At 40.4% G+C, this 21,017-nt stretch overlaps 1 protein-coding gene across 1 annotated transcript in view; it reads right to left on the reverse strand.

The window, feature by feature from the left end:
* Positions 1 to 4,786, reverse strand: part of LOC137298691 (cardioacceleratory peptide receptor-like) — an 82,360-nt gene extending 77,574 nt beyond the window's left edge. The window contains exon 1 of the mRNA XM_067830972.1: positions 4,697 to 4,786. Within this exon, the coding sequence (XP_067687073.1) occupies positions 4,697 to 4,786 (90 nt within the window). The remainder of the gene's footprint in view (positions 1 to 4,696) is intronic.
* Positions 4,787 to 21,017: the final 16,231 nt, after the last annotated feature.

The raw sequence follows: 21,017 nt of genomic DNA on the forward strand, positions 1-21,017 counted from the left end.
TTACCACATGTAACATTGAGGCATAGCTTTGCAGACTGATGGGCATACATGGCCTGCTAAGTTGTACAATATCGATTTCATATTGTTAATAAGCGCCAGACAATATTTGTGCAGCATTATGTTTCAGCAGCATAGTTCTCGAGCAATACCCAAACAGCTGCTGCCTTCGTGTCTACATTTTACATTTTTATTTTACAATTTTCTTTTATTTTAAAATTTCAAGTATGAATTAAAAATCCGTAAGATTTTTTTCAAAAGAAATTCACTCTGCTTTTCGACCATTAATTAAAGCTGATCTGAATTTCATACGTTGGTTTTGCCTTAATTTGAATTTATATTCGTGCGCTTAATGTTTTCAGAGTTTTGAAACGTCGCTCAATGAATACGTAATGACAAATAAAACCTGACTGAAGAGCTGAATTGGAAATTCCTACAAGTTTTACGTATCGTCTTTTTGCCAGTGTCGCCTTACGTTGACCGTGTTTCTAAGGTGTATTATGGGTTAGAGCATTATACAGAAATGACCATGCCAAGCAATGTTGTGTTTCTTTGTTCGAGTTCTATTCACAAAAGTTCCAAAAGTTGTGGACACCGTTGTCGATCTAAACGGTAGTTCGGGTAATGACATACAAACCTTTATGCACTTACGCCGCCTTAACACTGTAGCCAGCACATTTCATGCTACAAGATGGGCGTCTGTATATAAACGAGTCTGGACCAGACAAACCAGTGTTTGACATGAGCATCCACCTACAAGTGCATAGCGGAGATTCAATGGCAGCGTAGCTCGCTTGTCACGCCTTTCTACAAGCACAGGTTCGTTGAGGAATTCGGATCTTCGTGATTTTCAGGTTGGTTAGACTCATCATCAGCGCTCTTACAGCCCAGACAGCGTATCGAGCCCCCACTCCACTCCACCCCCACCCCCACCCCCACCCCCAATAGAGAGGCCTTCTTCATAACAAATATGTGCCGTAAAGGCTGTGTCCCTGACAGCGAAACTGTGTACCATCAAATGTCTCTCAACAGATTAGTACAGAAAATGAGGCACAGTGTACAATTCTGGTGTCGGCTGAAGAATGCACAAGCTCTTAATGTTCCAATGCCATAGTGTTTGGAATCTGTTTGTCAGGAAGTGCCAACACTACTTACGGTAAGTCGTAAGTTCTGGTATGATTCAACCGATAACAACGTCCGTGTCAGTTTTCGGCACTGGAACATAGATACTGATAAAGTCGCTAGTACGTAGATTACAGGGTATTTACCCGAAGTCGTAAAATACGACCCATAAAAATATTCCGTTCCCACGTGTCCCGGATCAAAAAGACCACAAATGAAAATAATCTCCTCAATAATTAATTCTGATTGATCACATACGCTGAACGCCCCTGCCAATGCTTTCTCCACAACAAGATTATATAGCAACAGAGTTACCATCTCCCGCAAGAGATTTTATCTTCATGCCAGACTGATTACTGTTGCATTTACCGGTTACACAAGGAGTTGCCTCCCTTAGCCTTGTCCATTTAATCTCTTCCCACTAGTGAAAGCGATAACATGGACATCGTCGGGAAGAATTTCAATTAACTTTCATCGGTTTGCAGACATAATCGCCACATCTGTGATGCTATTTGACAGGTACAGCGTTTAGAACGGTGACTGACTGAATGTTTATTTGGTTGACTCGGTTGTATGTAACACACTGGTTGTCTGTACGATTAAACAGCAGGTATGTGTGTTGCAAGTCTGAAAGATGAACATTAAAAAAACCAAGTACGATTCCAAATTCGAATAGATAGTATATGCCACATGCTTTAGACTCTTCTGTAGAAAGGTTTACGAGTTGCTGCGATTCATTCATAAGCAAAGCATATGAACAAAGTATTTATATATGCTTCCGTCTCTCAGACATAAGTAATGCACATGACCAAATCATTTATATAATTATGCTTCCGTCTTTCAGGCATACGTAATGCACATGAACAAAGTATTAATACTTGCTACCGTCCTTCAGGCATTAGAAATGCATGTCAACAAAGTATTTATACATGCTACCGTCTTTCAGGCATACGCAATGCACATGAACAAAGTATTAATACTTGCTACCGTCCTTCAGGCATTAGTAATGCATGTCAACAAAGTATTTATACATGCTACCGTCTTTCAGGCATACGTAATGCACATGAACAAAGTATTTATACATGCTATCGTCTTTCGGGCATAAATATTGCATGTAATCAGGCTGCTTGGGGCTATGATGCAGCGTAATTTGGGCTCAAGTAATGCAAGTAAACGTGACATCATTCGACCAGGGACGGGGCCTTTTGTAATCATACACAAACCAGAACGCAGGTAAATTCAACAACGTATGATTACTATTGATGGCATTGTCCGCAGTGGCTTGTGACCAAGGGTCATTCCGAGTCCCACTCAAGAGTAGCCTTTACGCACATGAACATGACATGCAACACGGCCATTTATAAGGCGAACAATGCTAATCTGCGGTTAGTTATAGTGCCTTAACACGAACAACCTCTTTCATTGAGTAGCACTGAATATAAATCCATATTGATTGTTAAGGTGTAAGTGTAATTGAACTCACACTGCTGACAAGGTAATGACAGGTAAACCATGCAAGAAATACAGAGTTTTACGCCGGTGTGAGCAATATTCCAGCATACCACGGAGGTGGACCCCATACATGGTTCGTCGTTCTTAACCAAATATTAAACGATATGATAATATTGCTGTGTTTGGTGAAAGGTAAAGGCTGGTGTATGTTAAAACTGATCTCTGTTTAAATATTTTTATACTGTCAGCTGACTCACCAGAACACTATCCCGACAGAATCCATTTCGCATTTATGGTCTAAGATTGATATATTTTCGATGGCCTCTTGCAATATCATATTAACGAAGAAATGACTGCGTTAAAACGAAGAAATGACTGCGTTAAAAAGCGATTTACCAGTGTTGTGCTAAGTGATGAAGGTTACAGACATTTCCCTGTTTGGTGAAAACGACAAACAGGAATATGGTGGTGAAAATAAGAAACGAAATAGTTGGGAATCAGCGTTCCCATCTCTCCACAGCTAATTGCGGCCCCTTTTGTTATTTCACTGTTCTTATCGACGCAGTGAAGGTCCTGATCACTTGCTAGTCTGAAAACGTTGTTGGAACCCACGCCGAAACGTTACGCTCAATAAAGAGTAAGTGAGTGAGTTCAGTTTTACGCCACACTCAGCAATATTCCAGGTATATGGTGGCGGTCTGTATGGATCAGACTATCCACTGATCAACAGCATGAGCATCGATCTGGGAACCGATGACATATGTCAACCAAGTCAGCGAGCCTGACAACCCGATACCGTTAATCGAATCTTAGGACACGCATAATCGCCATTTATGGCAAGCATGGGCTGCAGAGGGCCTATTCTATCCCGGACCTTCACGGGTCCAGTGCAATAAAGAAGAAGGTTAATGAATGAACATCCTGATGTGTGGAGGCAACAGTTACAGACGCATGACCAACAATGTATAAGCAACAGTCATGTTAAAGCAATGATCCGCACATTTAGATGCCGCGATATAACTTCCCCAGTGAAAATATTTACATGTAAAGCTTTGAAGCCTTTTCGCTTACGTATTTAAGGTCAAGGTGTCGTTAATTAAAATTTCGCCAATTCTTTTTGTCTAGTTTTCGATTCATGGAATTGGTATTTGGTATAAACTGTACACGTCCAGCTATCCTTTGGTTCATCAAGACTATAGGTGACGTTTTCATGTCAGGGAAATCATTTGCCTGTAAACAACTATATTCATATTCGGCCCTTGGAAACCAACAAAGGCATTTTCAATCTATCACGGCAGCAGGGAGACTGAGTTTCGTTGTAACACGTTGACAGTCTCATTCAGCATTGAAGATACGTACGACATTTCATCCAAAAAAGTCCATGAAATGCCCCAAGACTGCATGGGTAAACTACATAACAATGAATAATTCAACAGCAAAGAAAACTGGATTGAGTAAAAACCATTTGTGTTTTTTTCAACTTTCTGATGACGCGGAGGGATTTTTTTTTAAAAATGTTGACTTGATTTTCGCTCTTTCGAATACAGTCAGGCATGGAAGACACGTAAGTGGACAATTATGTACATTAATGGCGTAAGTACGATATGTTTGATGGAGTGAGTGAGTGATTTACTTTACGCCGCTTTTAGCAATATTCCAGCAATGCAATATCGAGGGCATTGGAACAGACTTCACATATTGTTCTCACGTGGGGAATCGAACCCGGGTCTTTGGCATGATGGGCGAACGCTTTAACCACAAGGCTATCACATCGCTTCATATATTTGATGGTACGAGAAACTTTAAGATAATCTGAGACGCAGAGATGATGAAAATAACGACAGCCATTAAAGATTCTCGTAGACATGTCGCTTGTTTAAACTGAGGTAGGAAACAAACTTCAACCAATAACCACTGCTATCAACTGATGTTTAGTAGGCAGGAATTCACTTCAGTTTTCTTCGTGAATATTTGAACGAATGATTAATATTACAAAGCATGCTAGTTCTTGGAATATATTCAATATTCGCGACAACAGTTAATTCGACACACCGAAGTTGGACACAGTGTTAACTGGTTGCAACCGAATAAAGTGGATTTAAAAATAAGGCTTCATTGCACTCACCGTGTAAAACTCGTACATGCTTGAGGTGTTGTTCCCATAAGGAGACAATAGTTCGCTGATGTTCAGATAACCAAAGCTTTGGTTGTCCATGGTAGCCATATCCCGTCTTTAAGTTAAGATTGAGCCGTCTACAAGTCTTTCGGTGCCGTAGATAGTCTTCGAGATACCGTAGATACGCTCAGCTACGGCTAGACACACAGCAAATCAGCTCAGGAATGTTCCAGCTACTCACTAAGGTCCAAGCACCAAATCCAATGAAGACGTGCACAGCACAACTCTTAAATACCAATTTGTTGACGCTCTCGGGACATATGTTTCAAGACTCCAGGTGGTGCAAGCATGTGATATGTACAAGCATATTTGCATCCATTTGAGGGTAAAAACAAGTGTTCAATAACATATATCCCAATGATAAATGTTTTGATGTCGATTATCCGTTGAAATTCTCCATAGTTATTTCTAGTAATGGCTCAAACCCAAAAGCAGTTTAGAATATTAAGTCTGAAATTTGTAATGCAATCCTGAAGTTCAAGGCATCAAAACCTTTGAATAGCTGCGGAGAGCATTAGAGTCCATTAACTCTTTCCGCCAGTATCCGGAACAGGTAGCTTTGACAGGGAACAGGAGTATTCTGGCTCTTGTTGATGTCTGGCAGTCTGACTCTGTAACGATAATGACAAACCATTAATTCAGTTTGATTAATTTGATGGATTAGAAATTGGCACAGATGTCAACCATGGGACAGACATGCCATGACGAGAGATTTAAACATCGTTCTGGGGCATCTTCTATCAAAGTACATAGATAGTTTCCAACTTTCCTTCGCTAAACTGTAGCTCATTGGACATATCAATAAAATCAACAAAGTCATCTCCTTGTTGAATGCAGCCGTGTAATTGTGTTGTGGTTTTCAATTTGTCAAAGTACCTTTAGCGTTTAAGCCTCATTGTTTTGGACGATTATCGCCGCGATGAATTTAATTGGTTACTGTACTTATAATCCGTTGTTTTTCTTTATTTTCTCTCTTTTCACTCTGATTGCTCTGATGTATATTTCATGACATCATTACATTCACACAATAGCAGATAGGAGGTATGTAACTGATGTACTGTATACAGTGTATACGTAAGTCAGAGACTGAAGCAATGACCGTGTGGTATTCGTTTTCTATCTTTTAGCAAAACACATTGCCCAACAACTAGTGAGTGTGTGAGTTTAGTTTTACGCCGCACTCAGCAATATTTCAGCTATATGGCGACGGTCTGTAAATAATCGAGTCTTGACCAGACAACCCACTGATCAATAGCATCAGAATCGATCTGCGCAATTGGGAACCGATGACGTGTCAACCCTGTCGGCGAACCTGACCACCCGATCCCGTTAGTCGCCTCTTACGACAAGTAGAGTCGCCTTTTATGGCAAGCATGGGTTGCTGAAGGCCTATTCTACCCCGGACCTTCACGGGTCCTAAAATACTAATTCACTATATAATCACAATGGCATATGCAATTCTCGTGGAATTGGTAACGATTCTTTGCACCACATTCACCAACATCAAACAGTCCATCCACCTGTTTGCCTATCCCAGATCGACCCAAGCCACAACTACTCCCTTACCATAGGTCCTTACCCACGAAAATGTGTCTCGATAAATATTGTAGCACTGTATATTTTTTTTTTACATTTATATCTTCATGGAAGACTACGCTCTGCAGACAAATAATATTTCCAATATCATATTATTCTTCTGGCGAGACTAGACACACATTAATTATTAATGAAGTCAACAAAGAAGACTGTTGTTGCTATGTTCCTAGGGCCTTACGTTGTTAACCTCTTGTGTTGTGCAACGGCGATAATGAACTTGTGTTATGAATGTGGTTGAGAGAAGCCATTGGTTCATCACCATCAGTCGTTATTCAATGGAGAAAGGCGTTAGACTTTGGGATACAGTATATGATAACATTCATTACGTTAGCACTTTGCTGCTTGTATGTTTGGCTTTCACGTTATAATGCTGCTTGCATCAGTCTTCGCGAAAACATTCAGGGGTCTCTTTTATCGAATGCTAAAGAAAGAGACTATAGGATTATCGTCTGTGTTTCGCCATGTCATTAGGTAGTTTCATACCGGAAGTATACATGTGAAAAGATGTGTAGTGAGTGAGTGAGTTTGCTTTAACACAGCTTTTAGCAATATTCCATTGACATTACACGGGGAACGCCACAACTGGGCTTCACCCATTGATATCATATGGGGTATCGAACTCTTTCTTCAGCATGAAGAGCGGACGCTGTACCCACAGTTCTAACTCACCGTCTCCGAGTGTGTAAATAATGCAGAATCCTGACAATTTCATAACAAATTGCAACCGTTTTCAATAGCGTAATAAAGCATAATTAAACTAAAAGCTAATAGTACACATTCATGAACACATTCATGAAACAACAACCGCTTCCAATCGCGTAATACAATAACAATTGTTATACTATCACCTAACGATGGAGTCTAGAAAGATAGCCCACCTAATGTGATAGTAAACGTCTACAATAGCTTTCCGTCATGCGTTGGTTTAATCTAAGGAAACTGATTGCGTGCGCATGAAGTAGTCTGGGCGTTGTGACTATTACGGAACTTAGTCTGCAGTAGGCCTCCCAGGAACCAAGCGCTGACAGGAGCCAGACATTCGTTTGACAACAGAATCCATAGGAAATAATTATTCGTGACAAGGACGAAACGAAAATTCGCAACGTAGATGATAGTCGTACATTAATTGTACATTAGGACACCAGAAATCGGAATACACTCCTGTTGACCACGTTCCACCATTCTCATGTGAAACGACTGCAATTCTGCGATACAGTCTGGTTCAAAAATAAGTTTCCACATCGCAGTGATCAGGCTGGAAATTAACTAATGTCCACACAAGTATGAATAAATACGGAGAATAACAAGTACTGATTATCACAGTAACATATTCGGTTTGGCGTTCGCCTCGAATACCATACATAGCTGATGCGACGTACATCAATACTCACTCACATTTTAGGCGTAAAAGGTAAAAGCTCTTAAAAGTGCATGAATGGATCACTTGAAATCACTGAAGCCAAAGAGGGTTAACCCGTTGTCATTTTTTGCTTTTGAACTTTTACCTTCACATTCAATACAGCCAGACAGAAAAGAACACTTCTCACTGCAGGAGTCTACTCCCAGCGGTATTAACCGTGTGAATCTTGACATAAAATATGTCATATCATCAAAGTGAACTCCACACGACTGATAATCACCAGAAACCATTTAATGGTGGCCTTGCCTTTTATGACAAAGCTCCTGGCAGCGACGTTACCCCAGTGACGTCATCGCCGAGGGCCTGCGGCAGACTGGGTGTAGAGCAGGTGCGACTCAAACGGTATTCCGAGTTGTGCCCGTTCGGGCAATGGCTCTATGGCCGGGATTAGTGGAAAAGCACAATAGCCTTGGGAGGCAGACAAATAATGAACGGACGCTAATTATGTTTAAGGTTAAGCTCCGAACAGCTAAAGAAACAAACATTTTAGTTTAACCTTACAGATCGAAGTAAACGTGTTTGAAGACAGCTTTCACATTTTGCCGATGATGAGACTTCACTGTCAAGGGGAATTTAAATTACTGAAAAACGAAGAGGTAATGGTTTAAACAACATCTTGGGTGTGAACCAAATTGTGAAGATTGAGGTTGAAGGTGAGGTTGAGTGGAATTGTTGAATACCATCAAGGCGATCCGACATGTGCTGCAGCGAGCGTATGTGCGTGTGTGTGTAAACCACTCCTTTTCACTCATCCAGTGGACTCTCCAGCTACTGATTAGGTGGTCCCCAATTCATTGAAACTAGCAGTCACGGACTTTTACTAAATTATACATATACCTAGGCTTTGGGTCCCGTTCCGCAAAGTGACTTATCACTACGACAGTAGTTAAGGTAAGTCTATGTTAAAGTATGGGAGTTACGATCACCTTAGCTACGATAGCTTTGAGGAAAGGGGCCCGGGTCCCCATCCAAAAGATTTCGGAACGTTACGACATGTCGTAATTCAACCGTTTTTCATTGACATATGAATGTTGTAGTTCTCCGAACGCCTTTGGCTCGGGGCGCAGATCTTTGCTATATTAGTGCGATCAGAATACAATGTCCTGTATTTACTAAATATGCAACACGGATATGATGCCTGGCCTTTACTAAGCAAGCCGGACATTAAGCTAAACTCCTACATGATTATTCTAACACGGATTTGCAGGCCGATATTTATCAATTTAGTGCAACACACAAGGGTTTGTGTTACGACATTGACTGTGAGGGATCTCGATGTCGTAAAAAAGAGATACTACGAAGACTCGAATTCGAAAGAAGTTGACCTCAAAATCACGACCCCAGTCCCTAGTAAATCCCTTTAACTGAACTACAATCGTAATCACCAACTCAGTGAATTAAGGAACGACATGATCTGATTCTCCTCAGTTGAACTTCCATGGCAATGCACCCGTGAACATTAGAATTGGTCTTCAACAGTCCATACTTGTAACAGGCGACTTAGATGATCATTCTCTCCAACTTTATTGACACATATCATCGTATCTCACTTGCGTACATTGATGTCCATGCTGTTGATCACTGGATTGTCTGGTTCAGATTGAATAATCTAAAGATCGGCGAAATATAGCTGTGGTTTTAAACAACATGCAAATAAAATCTGTTGCAACGTATGGACAAACCAATGAATCATACACCGTGTGACGCCCTGTACAATTCTCACAACGTGACGACATTTTAACATTCTCTCCACACTGGCGCCAGTATCGTCATTTGCATTCCCACCATAAACTGACATACCTTTTTAACGACTTTGCAAACATAACAAATTCATTATTTTCTGCACGTAAAACACAAACAGGCAGATGTTATCGTCCGGGCGCTCGTGCATTCCGTGATAGGCGCGGGTTCGTTTCGCACGACAAGAAGTCAGTGTTTTCAGCAGGGAGAGATAAACATAACCGAATTCTGAAACGTCTCGTGAGATTTCCAACCTTTTCGCTTCAAGCTATCATTCAAAGGATACCATTACGATGTTCATTGACTTTTCATGTGTTTTATGCAGCATGTAAATACCGAAAGTTGACATTTAAAATTTAGATATAAAATACACTGAACCGCAAAAAAAGTCAACCCCTTTTGTAATTTGTAATCTGTTTCATTCAAACACATGTAAATAACATATTGATGGTCGGAAAGAATTCAAAATTGATATGCTTTATCATCAATACTTAAAGGCGAATTTCAGACAATTAGAAGTCAAAATGATGACAGGTGGTACGACAGTGCGATCCGAACGAGAGTCAATAACTAGTATAGCCTCCTTGAGCGTTGACAATAAAGATGCATCGTCTATACATGGTGTGGATAAGACAGTTGTTGAAGGCCATAGAAACTTGCGCCCAGACACGCCTTAGAGAGTTCTGCTGCAGTTGTCGACTTTGGTCTCACATCACTGAATCTATATATATAACATGCACAACTGAATATACAATGGAAGCTGTCAGAACCGGCATCTGTACAATCCGGCATGTTATAAAAAATCCGGCATACAATCTCAGCCCCCATCCATGGCTTGCACATTTACCATCAGTTCTACAATCAATCACTTTGATAAAACCGGATTATTTCTTCAGTCCAGTGAGTGACGGATGACGGATTAGACAGCTTCCACTTGTATATTAGATTGTTTCCTCAAATAATGTTTCCTGTTTACAGAGGTTCGGCCGTATTGAAGAGCTCGAAAAACGATGAAAGTCGGTTAACTAACTATTTTCTCCCCATAGAGGTCACCGAAGTCACATCTTCCTACGTGGGATAATGTGACCCGAGTAACCTCTGTGGTAAGCGAACGGCTAACGGACGGTAAATCATATATGTTTAGCGCCCCCTCTACGAAGCTATTCGGGTGGCCAGACTCTGTTAATGCTACCGAGAGCGACTTTAAAGAACAAATAACTATATATGGATCTTTTTGGTCATAAACTGCCTTTGTTGGTGCCGTGAGAGTTTTGAATGCTTCTCTTCCTTATTTTTATTTTTATTTTTTTAGAAGTTGACAACTGGGACTTCTCTTCTTAAGATATACTGCTGCGTTTTTCGATGCAAATAGTCATCACACGAATCCCCGTAGGTGCCATCACTGCCACCAGTCTAAAGACGGTATTCCGTCAGCTACTGTTGGGAGCTATGGTGTGCGTGGTGACAATTTAGACAGCTCCAAGGATAGGCAACGCTACCAGAAAGACAGTTACGCTAGTCGTGTAAGACAAGAGCACTCCTAATATCGTATTGGTATTATCAGTGCCTGTCTCTTCCGTAATTAGGCAGAAGGGTTTCCTTCAATAACATGAGATCAATCATAGTAAGGCTCGCGATAATCCTTTATCGGTTAATATATTGATCTGTGGATTTATCTTTTCACTGCTGCAAAGTCCGCGAAGATTTCAGTTATAGTTGATAGTTATAGATAGACAGAAAGACACCCATGACACAGTATCCTCGACAAAGTCATTATATTTATACGGTCCAAACATAATGCGTCAGGTTTGGCTTGGTGTGATGAATAACGCCGCACTTACCACTATTCCAGCAGTGTAAATAATAGTGCATCGAGGTTACGCCGCCACTTTCTCTATAATCCCTGCAAGTTTTGTTTACCGTATAAATTGATCTACGTTGTCTGATGGTCATTTACATATTAAGTAGATAGGATATTTATATAGCGCACATACCCACGCACTAGTGCATGCTCAAGGCGCTGGTATTTTTCCCTCGATCACTGGATGTCAATCTCAACAGCACATCGTATTTCAATCTCAACTCCCTGGGGTGTATACAACTCTTGATGCCACTAGGCGCACCGAGTTTATTGTAGCTCTCTCATCCTAACGAGGTACCCAGTTGACAGCTGGGTGGACGGGGACACATAGTCACAGCACTTTGTCCAAGTTTACTGCACGTTGCTGTAACCACAAGTATATGTATGCACGTGTTCATGTGGCCACCATCTGGTCATATACCAACGGATTCGTGGGTTCTTTTAAGTGCACAGGGTTGTGTACTGTACACTAGTTGACTCCAAGGTTTTTACACCCGGTCACAGGTGGGCTCGATCCCGAAACCGTAACCTCGCTGGATCACTCACCCACCATTACAAAGAATATATTTTCACGTCAAACAAATATTTATGCAAAAACAGGTGGCGGTCGGGGAGGGTGGGTGCACGTGGGTGTTAGCTTAATCATGACACGGCCTTTCTTCTCCCAGGCAGACGCTGAAAGCTCCAGACCCTGCATGCGGCCATCATTCTTAAAGCTTCTTATGAAGAACGTATTGCATTAATTATGGGAACCTCATGTCATTGGCTCTGTTGTTCAGGATTTGCCTAATCGCATTGCGCGTAATATCCCAGTGGACGCTGAATGCAAATGTGTGTCCAACACACGAATAGCAAATCCCTACAGATGTATGAGGTTTATGTCACATTTAATTAAATGATCTTGGAATCAGCGGACACAGAACTGCTAACTGGTCAACACATTGACGTCACTGCAACTGTTGACCCTGGAATAACCTCAGGTCACATCATCCATGAGAGCGTATGTCCATGATCTTAAGATATCATATACTATCATAGAAGAAATTCCGTTGAGCTTGAAGAACAGTTCCGTTACATGATATACGACATTAGTGTTGCTCAGGGACACTGTTCATCTGAAAATATCTTTGACCTTCAGTAATGACACCGTCTCTTTGTTTGTTTGTTTGTTTGTTTGTAAGTGTGTTCGTTTCTTCAATATTTCATCTATAATTGAGTCGCTGGGACACAACGACACGCAATGAACAAAAACTCCTGGCCACCCGATTTATTTCCCCTTAAGACTAACACGGGGTGTTGTGTGATTACTTTAAGTGAAGACTCACAAATCCTAATCTAACCTGCTTGCCTTGATCCAAGGCTGAAATATATTTTGGGCTAATCCTTTAAAGAGGCAAGTCAAGATATAGGAAAAGATGCCAGTCTGTTAGAGATATGTTTTATATATACTCATAGAAATAAATAAGGGAACACATGAAAGTACAAGTGTTCCCTTCTTTATTTCCAGATTGTCACCCACAGTGCAATACATACCTTGTGAAGAAACCTGGAATCTAATAAAGGAACACTTGACAATGTACTTTCATGTGTTCACTTTCATGTGTTCACTTTCATGTGTTCACTTTCATGTGAATAATTACCTAGGAGACGTGTGCAAAACTATTAACCTGAAGCAGTAATGCTTTTGTGTTTAGTCGTAGCCAAGAGCTTGGCTTTAAGTACACGTACCTGTCCTACAGATTGTAATTACATGTTGTTTAGTCCTCGTTCTCGTCAACTGTATTGGTAACACGTATTCTGACGGTATCATTATCAAGTCATTAAGATATCGTATAAATACGTAGATTGGCCTTCATGTCCTTTATCCAAAGGTCAACAGGACTTTGCAGCGTTGTCATATCTATCGTATCACATAAAGTAAATTAGAATAGTTTCAAACGTAAATTGGTAAAGCAGATTAGTAAAGCCCAAACAAGAGAATTTAGCTAAAGGTGCTAAAGGTAAATTGTTGACCTGTTATGATTCAGTGTCTATGAAATGTCAATACCAGATCTACCCATCTGAGCTAAGATAAAAGGAGAAACCTCAGATGTATCATATTTAGATAAACGTAGAAAGAATAGGAGTGACACACCTGTCTTCAGAAATGTATGACAACAGAGTGGTATATACTACAGAGGTGACTTCAGCTTGTCAATTTCCTTTGCTGTCGATCAATATCACATCAGTTCCTGCCGCTGGCCATTACATTTTGAGATACAATCGCGCATGTTCTTTCTGAGACGATTTCAAATAGCGTTGGGCCATTCTTGCTCAAAAGCTGTATGGTCAATGTTACAACTGTAAAGGTCTCAGTAGAACTTTCAAAAGTTTTATAATGGTCATGTCAATGACATTGCCAAATCTGACCATTCCAAAACAAAACTGGTGTCCATTGCAGTTCGATATTTTCACTTATTCCATATGTTCAAATGTTATTTCAAGAGAAGTTGACGTGTCTTGTATACATGTATCAATGCTCGGTGCTACGAATAGTGCAACGTTCTACAATTTGTTAGTGATTCTTAAATACCTGCACAGGATACAGTCAGTGGGGTTCGTCTAAATAGTTATCAGTTCTGCATTTAACGATGATTCGTGACGATGAAAAAGGTTTTATCGCTTGCTCAGCATATAATTAACACGGACAACCCAAGCTCCCTGTTAGGCGCTAGAGAAATGCAATGGATGACACGTGAATGTGGTGATTCTACTTCCAGAATTATCAATCCATGACAGAATATTCCGATTTACATATGGTTGGCTTGTCAAATTTCTCAATTTGTCCATATGGCCTTTAGTCGCACGAGTTTTATGGACTTTTAAAGGCCAGTGAGTGCTTTTGCTTTGTGCAGGATCATTTGCAACAACAGTTGATGGATGTCATAATAATGTAACCGTTAAGGATCATTCCTGCGTCATTAACATGTCTTGTCCATGGCTTCGTTGGGTGAAAGTTGATTGTTGAAACATACACAGATTAGTAAATATTCATAACTCTATTCTCACCCCTATTAAGGGGCGCTCATCTCTGACTGAAGTACCCTCAGTATTCAGCTATATTACATGCGTGAGTAATAATTATGCAATTATTTATTGTTATCCAACTGTGTTATCGAGCGCCTGTTAGGATTCGCTCTTCAAGAAGTCGTTCTTGGTTCCATGTACTTGAACACTGGGTGTACCGAATAACTGTCACTCAGCGATTTGAAACACGCTTTTTACTTGCGAGTAAGTTTTAGACGTTGCTCAGCAAGACAATACAAATCAATAAACACTGATAAGTAAAAATGAAGTATCCATAAAGTATTCAATTAAATAAGTCATTATGAAGACCATGCATGTAAACAATTTACGATAACATATCAATAACCATTACAACAATAAAAGTTATAAAGGCGGGCATTGTACTATGCCCTGGTTAGGAAATGTTTTGCAAAAAAAGTAAACCTTACCAGGAAATAGTAATCGATAAATATATCCACTAAATGACGCAGATGGATGCAAACAATGAAATAGGTCTTACCTGTCCCACACGATGTATACCTCCGCCACTGGCGACTGTGTTCGCGGACTGACACAGCTCGTGAAGTGACAACAGATAGCGACCCTTATACGTTGTCTTTCCTTTCCGCTTAAAGCGTTGGCGATATCGATCGGCACCATGTGTATGCCTTCCTATATCCGGTTTCGACAGCGGCATGGAGGCTCATTACGGCATCGTAATACCATCAATGTTTAGTTTGTATTTCTTAACGAACTTTATTATTAATTGTGTCCACTAATGTGTTTAGTATGTTTTATTTTGTCTCTTCTGTTTTTGGATGTGATTACACATGACATCTTAGAATTCGGTATTTGTTGATGTGAGGTGAGACTAGGTTTAACGTTGAGTTCACCACTACTGCATTCTGACTGGCATGAAGATATTAAATTCCTCCTGACTCCTGGCAGCACCTCCTGGCCAAGTAGGCTGTCATTTGGATTTGAATATGTACGAAGTAAACAACATGGCACATTCAATTGACGTTACCCTGTGTTCAAAATTTGATATAAAAATCCGTATGATACTTCCGCATGTACAAACTCTTAAACAAGCTCCTTTTCCTTAATGGGTTATTATGAATCATCATACAACATGTTTTCGATAACAATTCTGCTTGTACCAATTCACACACTAAACTGATTTAAATTCTATGTGGTTAGACCTTTACTGTTTTTAGCTTTTGCTACACTGATTGAAAACATTTTTGGAGGAAAATGAAATAATTACGGAATTTGGACGCAATATCCAGCATGTCTCAATACCACGGCATTTGTGTATTCATGGTCGGTGGGTCGTCACGCCTGAGGTTCGGTTCTCTTCTCATTCTCATGAATACAGTGGTACGTCTCTTTAATATCTCCAGGATATCGATTTAATAAAAAAAAAACATTGTAAACAAGGGCGCAAAGATTATATGTTAAAAGAACAGAGCATTTATGCTTTCGACTACACGTCTAGACTACTCACTCATTCTTGGCACCGTGGCCTTGAAAAACCACAAATCCATCACGCATATACCCACTTCGCAAGGATAGGTGACAGCGAAAATTATCAGGTTGATTTCCGGAACCTAACGTAACATTAGGCACAATCGTAACAGTAAATGTCTCACTTCATTGTGTTAAGGGTAGTTACGGTTGAATTATACTTAAAATTAACATAATCAAGAGTAACATTATTGTCTTTAGAAAAGGTGGCGGACTGAAGAAAGGTGAAAAGGTTTTTCTTAATAATAACAACTTAGAAATTGTCTCCTCATACATGAATTTTAGGGTTCACCTGTCAAGCTCAGGCTCATGGTATACCACTCAATAGGTTTTGGCCAAACGGGCGTGGAAAGTTCTATCCATTGTCAGATCCTCAATACCTAACTTTTCTAATTTACCTGTTCATGTCTTGTTTCAAATATTGGTGTGAAAATTCCACCAATTCTGCTATATGGCAGTGGAGTATGGGGCTTTCACACATCACCGAATGTTATAAACACCCACGACAAATTTTGTAAACAAGTTCTTTGTCTTCCAAGGAATACCCCAAATATTTTTGTCCGTGTTGAACTTGGCAGGTACTCATTGTAAGTGAATATATACTGTATAATTATTAAATATTGGACTAGATAAGTTGATAATGTCATCTTAAAGAAAGCATATGAATATCAACATAACCTTACTGAGAAAGGACGCCAGTGTTGGGCACACAAAGGTGTATCGATCACGATAATCAATCATGGAAGGATGAGCCTTTGTGCTTTCCTAAGGTCCGGGGTAGAATAGGCCTTCAGCAACCCGTGCTTGCCATCAAAGGCGACTATGCTTGTCGCAAGAGGCGACTAACAGGATCGGGTGTTTTGGCTCGACTCGGTTGACACATGTCATCGCTTCCCAGTGGCCTACTTAACTCCGTAAATATTGAATCTCACCTAACGCTGGAGTATACCACATTTAAGTTACTCTAAGACATGTCAGCTTGACAGATGCACTGACTAATCCAGGAGACAGGTCTTGGTGAAGGGTTTCAGAAACCTTACTTGGTGACCCTGCATTCCATGATTCAGGCTGTAAACGTTATCCAAGCAAATGAATACGTGTGTTTGTAGTTTAACGCAACACTCAGCATGTGTCATCTATATGATGGGGGCCTGTAAGTAATCGAGTCTGGACCAGACAATCCAGTGATCAACATCATAAGCATCGATCTACGCATCAGGGACACTATGACATGTGCCAAATAACTCAGCGAACCTAACCATCCGATCCCCTCAGTGCTGACAGATCAAAGAGCAAGATAGAGGGAAAGATTTGCTGATACTTATGTCAGTGAGTGGGTTAAGCTTTACGCCGTGCTCACCAATATTCCAGTTATATGGCGGCGTCTGAAAATAATCGAGTCTGGACCAGACAATCCAGAGATCAATAGCATGAGCATCGATTTGCGCAACTGGGAACCGATGACATGTGTCAACCAAGTCAGTCAGCCTGACCACCCGATCCCGTTAGTCGCCTCTTACCACAAGCATAGTCGCCTTTGATGGCAAGCATGGGTTACTGAGGGCCTATTCTTCACCTTCACGGGTCCTGTTGTCAGCACTATGTCCCTGTTCCTAAGCTTTACTGAAGTGTTCAAATCAGCGTTACGCCCAACTCACACTCGTTCTCACTATTTTGGTCACGTGGACTACGTTTTTCTTCTAATAAGGCACTGTAGAGTATATTCATACTTCTGTTGCGCGACAAGCGATAACAACTTGATAGCAAAAACCGAACAAGTTTTTTTAATGGAGCAGTTTGCTTCGAATAAACATGGCGGTGCTTGTGAGATCTGAAGTGTGTAATCGTGGAATTCAAGAACATTGTTATCGTATACAGATAGATGACTTGTGCCAACTGCTATCGGGATTAAAACGTACGACGCAAGAACAAAGGGTTTCTAATCCGATAAAGGTCTGAAACTTGAATCTTGTCTGTTATAGATCACACAATACAGAAATGTTGATATCCTGACGTGAACATGCATGGCAAATTAGATTTAAAAGTGACCCTGGAAGAGTAATCCTACTTCTCTGTAGAGAAATCGACGGCTGATATTTGGTAAATGTAGAAGCGCCATCGATCACTCAGACCTTACTACCCAGTAGCCTAAACTATATTCACTTACTATTACATATATGGGATATATAGAAATGAGAATATTTCTTCTTTAACAGAATACTCTTCTATATTGAATATCGCTTACTAATTTTGAATTCATTATACTTTCAAGGAGGTTTGCTCAGAAAGCGTAGTTTAATCTAATCCTGGCGTCTGGTCATTCGATATTACTTTGTAGCGTAAAGCGTTCGATAGACCAGGATCCAGATTTTCGAAGTTCTCTTTCGGCTAAGATAGTTTTAAGTGCCGTACATTAACATTAACTTACGACTTTCTTATCTTAGGCAGACCCGGGTTCGATTCCCCATATGGGTACAATGTGTGAAGCCATTTCTTGTCTCTCCCGACGTGATGTTGCTGGAATATTGCAAAATTCGGCGTAAAATAAACTCACTCACTCAGAACGGCTTCAGGGACGACTTCTAGGCGATCAGAGTGTGTTAGTGCGTACATGCACATGTGTATGTAAATATGTTACAACTTTCAGTGTTTCAGTGTAATGACACTGGTTGTCATTTTAAAAGTCGAGCCATGCAGACAATGCAGTGATTGGTACAGAGGTACAATGGGTACAGTTTCACACCATCAGTCCCGTCGCCGAGCCTGACTACGAGATGTACTGTATTAGTCGTCATTGTGAAAGATGTTGTAGTAGCTGAGCATATGGACGAACCGGTATATATATGCTTTGCAGTATGTGCCCTATATTCCGCGACATGTAGACTTTGTACAAACGTGACAAATATTGATTTCGTTGTCATTTTTTTCTGAAACATCCAGTTTCTCTTTGTCTGCCATGTTTCTGAGTCCATTTGCCGCATTGTCAACACCTCGGGTGTTCAACCAGCCATTTGGTGGATGTCATCATCCGTCGTGACACGGCGTGAAACAGTGCATTTCCAGTTGTGCCTTCAGATCTGCAATTGTTGGATCCAGTGGCGCTAGGCGATATCAAATATTGAAAAACTCGCATTCACAACTATGTCTTTCTATACCAAATGTTTTGAATGCTCATAATGTGTGAAGCCTATTTCTGGTGTCTCGTGATATTGCGAAATATTGCTAAAAGCGGGGCACAACTAAACTCACTCACTCACTCATACATTAAGACGCCAAACTTGTTATTTATTGTTTAGGCACTGTTGGAACATAATGAGACATCATCACAAATGTAAAGGAGGCGTATAAAAGCCTCCAATGTATTCCAAGCTCGGCAGTGCTTGTCTCTCGGATTCAAATTTTCACTGTGTATTTTGTCCAGGGAAATTTTGTGAAAGATGAAAAACGTCCGATCGTTTTAACCAGTTTTTACTCTAGGCTGAAATCTCCATGGGAACCATTAATAACAACTAATTAGGAGTTCCATTAATAACGACTAATTAGGAGTTATTTATGGAACTTATGAACCGATTATATTCATCAGCAATTCATTAAACAATGTTGACAAAAAGAATGAAATAATTCCTTTACACTCTGTTCCGAATATAATATTCCGAAATATAAGATATATGTGTATATGCAAATTTTCCATGGATGATTTCATGATGGAGGTGTGCGAAACCGTCTCCTGCTAAACGTGAAGAAAACCACTTATCGCCGACACCACATACGTCGAGTCTGATGTAACAGAAGCAGCTCCCAGAACACTTGTGTAGTATCCTACAATCAAACCCTCTCTTCACTCATTACTATAACAAAGAAGCCGCTCAGGTGAAGGTCCTCCTGATGTATAGAGGGTAAGACAACAACAGCTAACCTACACGTGTAGGAGTTGATATTTATCGAGGAAGATTTACGTTCAAAAATAACTGCTTGACGAAAATTTCAACTTTTACAAATTACACGGTGGGGACTCCATGAATGGGCTTTGCACAATGTACCTATGTGGGGAATTGAGCCTGGGTCTTCGGTGTGACGAGCGAACGCTTTAACCACAAGGCCACCCTGACTTCCCATTCCCCAGTAAACTCTGACTACTTATGACCAAAGTGTTACAAATATTTCATCAAATTATCTATCATAAGAATAATTAATTCTGTTGGCAGGTTTCTGTGAAAGTCAATATGCATACACATATATCTTATAATTCGGAATATCATGATTTCAAAGGAGGTGATTGAAAATTATTGCACTTTTTCTCTAGTCTGTGTAGTAAATCACAGCGCGTTTATACATCTCTGTTGTTTGGTGACAGCCTATTGCCACCAATCAACACGTTCAATGAACCAACGAGGCCATGGATTTTGCAGATATTTACCGGCATATTTTTTCCAGTTTTCCAAACGATTTAAATTAGTTTCCTCACCTTTTGTACTCATGACCGCCGTAATATTGATTGAATTTTGCTAAAAGCGACGTACAATAAAACTTTAACACATACGTGACTATAAATTTTCGCTTTCTAAAATCTTTTCATGGCGGGAATCTAGAGTCGTTGAAGTCTCACTACATCACTGCCATGATCAATGTGTGTTCCAAGCCACCCCACCGAGTGAATCAGAACAAATATTTGCACAGAGGTCTCACCGGTATAAAACATATAGAGTGCATCGAAGAGGTCATCTGCACTGGAGAGGGTCGTACTGTGTCCTTTCTTCCACGTTTGAACGTACACTCAAAAAATGGAATTTACAAGTTGTTACTATGCGGGAATCGAACTCGGGTCTTCGACGTGAGATAGGTTAGCTGTACGCTGTTCTTAGCAATATTCCAGCAATACCACGGTAGAGAACACCAAAAGTGAGTTTTACACACTGTACTCATTAGGGGAATCGAACCCGGGTCTTCGGCCTGGCGACATATATCGCTTAGCACTGCCTCTTTATTGTGTTCTCTACGGAATCCTGTACAGTAAAGTGCGTTCAGGGAGAAAGGGCCAACATTCAAAAATCTGTATGGAATGAATTCCTTGAGCAGAATAT

This window comes from Haliotis asinina, chromosome 10 (genome assembly GCF_037392515.1).
Source record: "Haliotis asinina isolate JCU_RB_2024 chromosome 10, JCU_Hal_asi_v2, whole genome shotgun sequence".
NCBI classification, from domain to species: Eukaryota; Metazoa; Mollusca; class Gastropoda; order Lepetellida; family Haliotidae; genus Haliotis; species Haliotis asinina.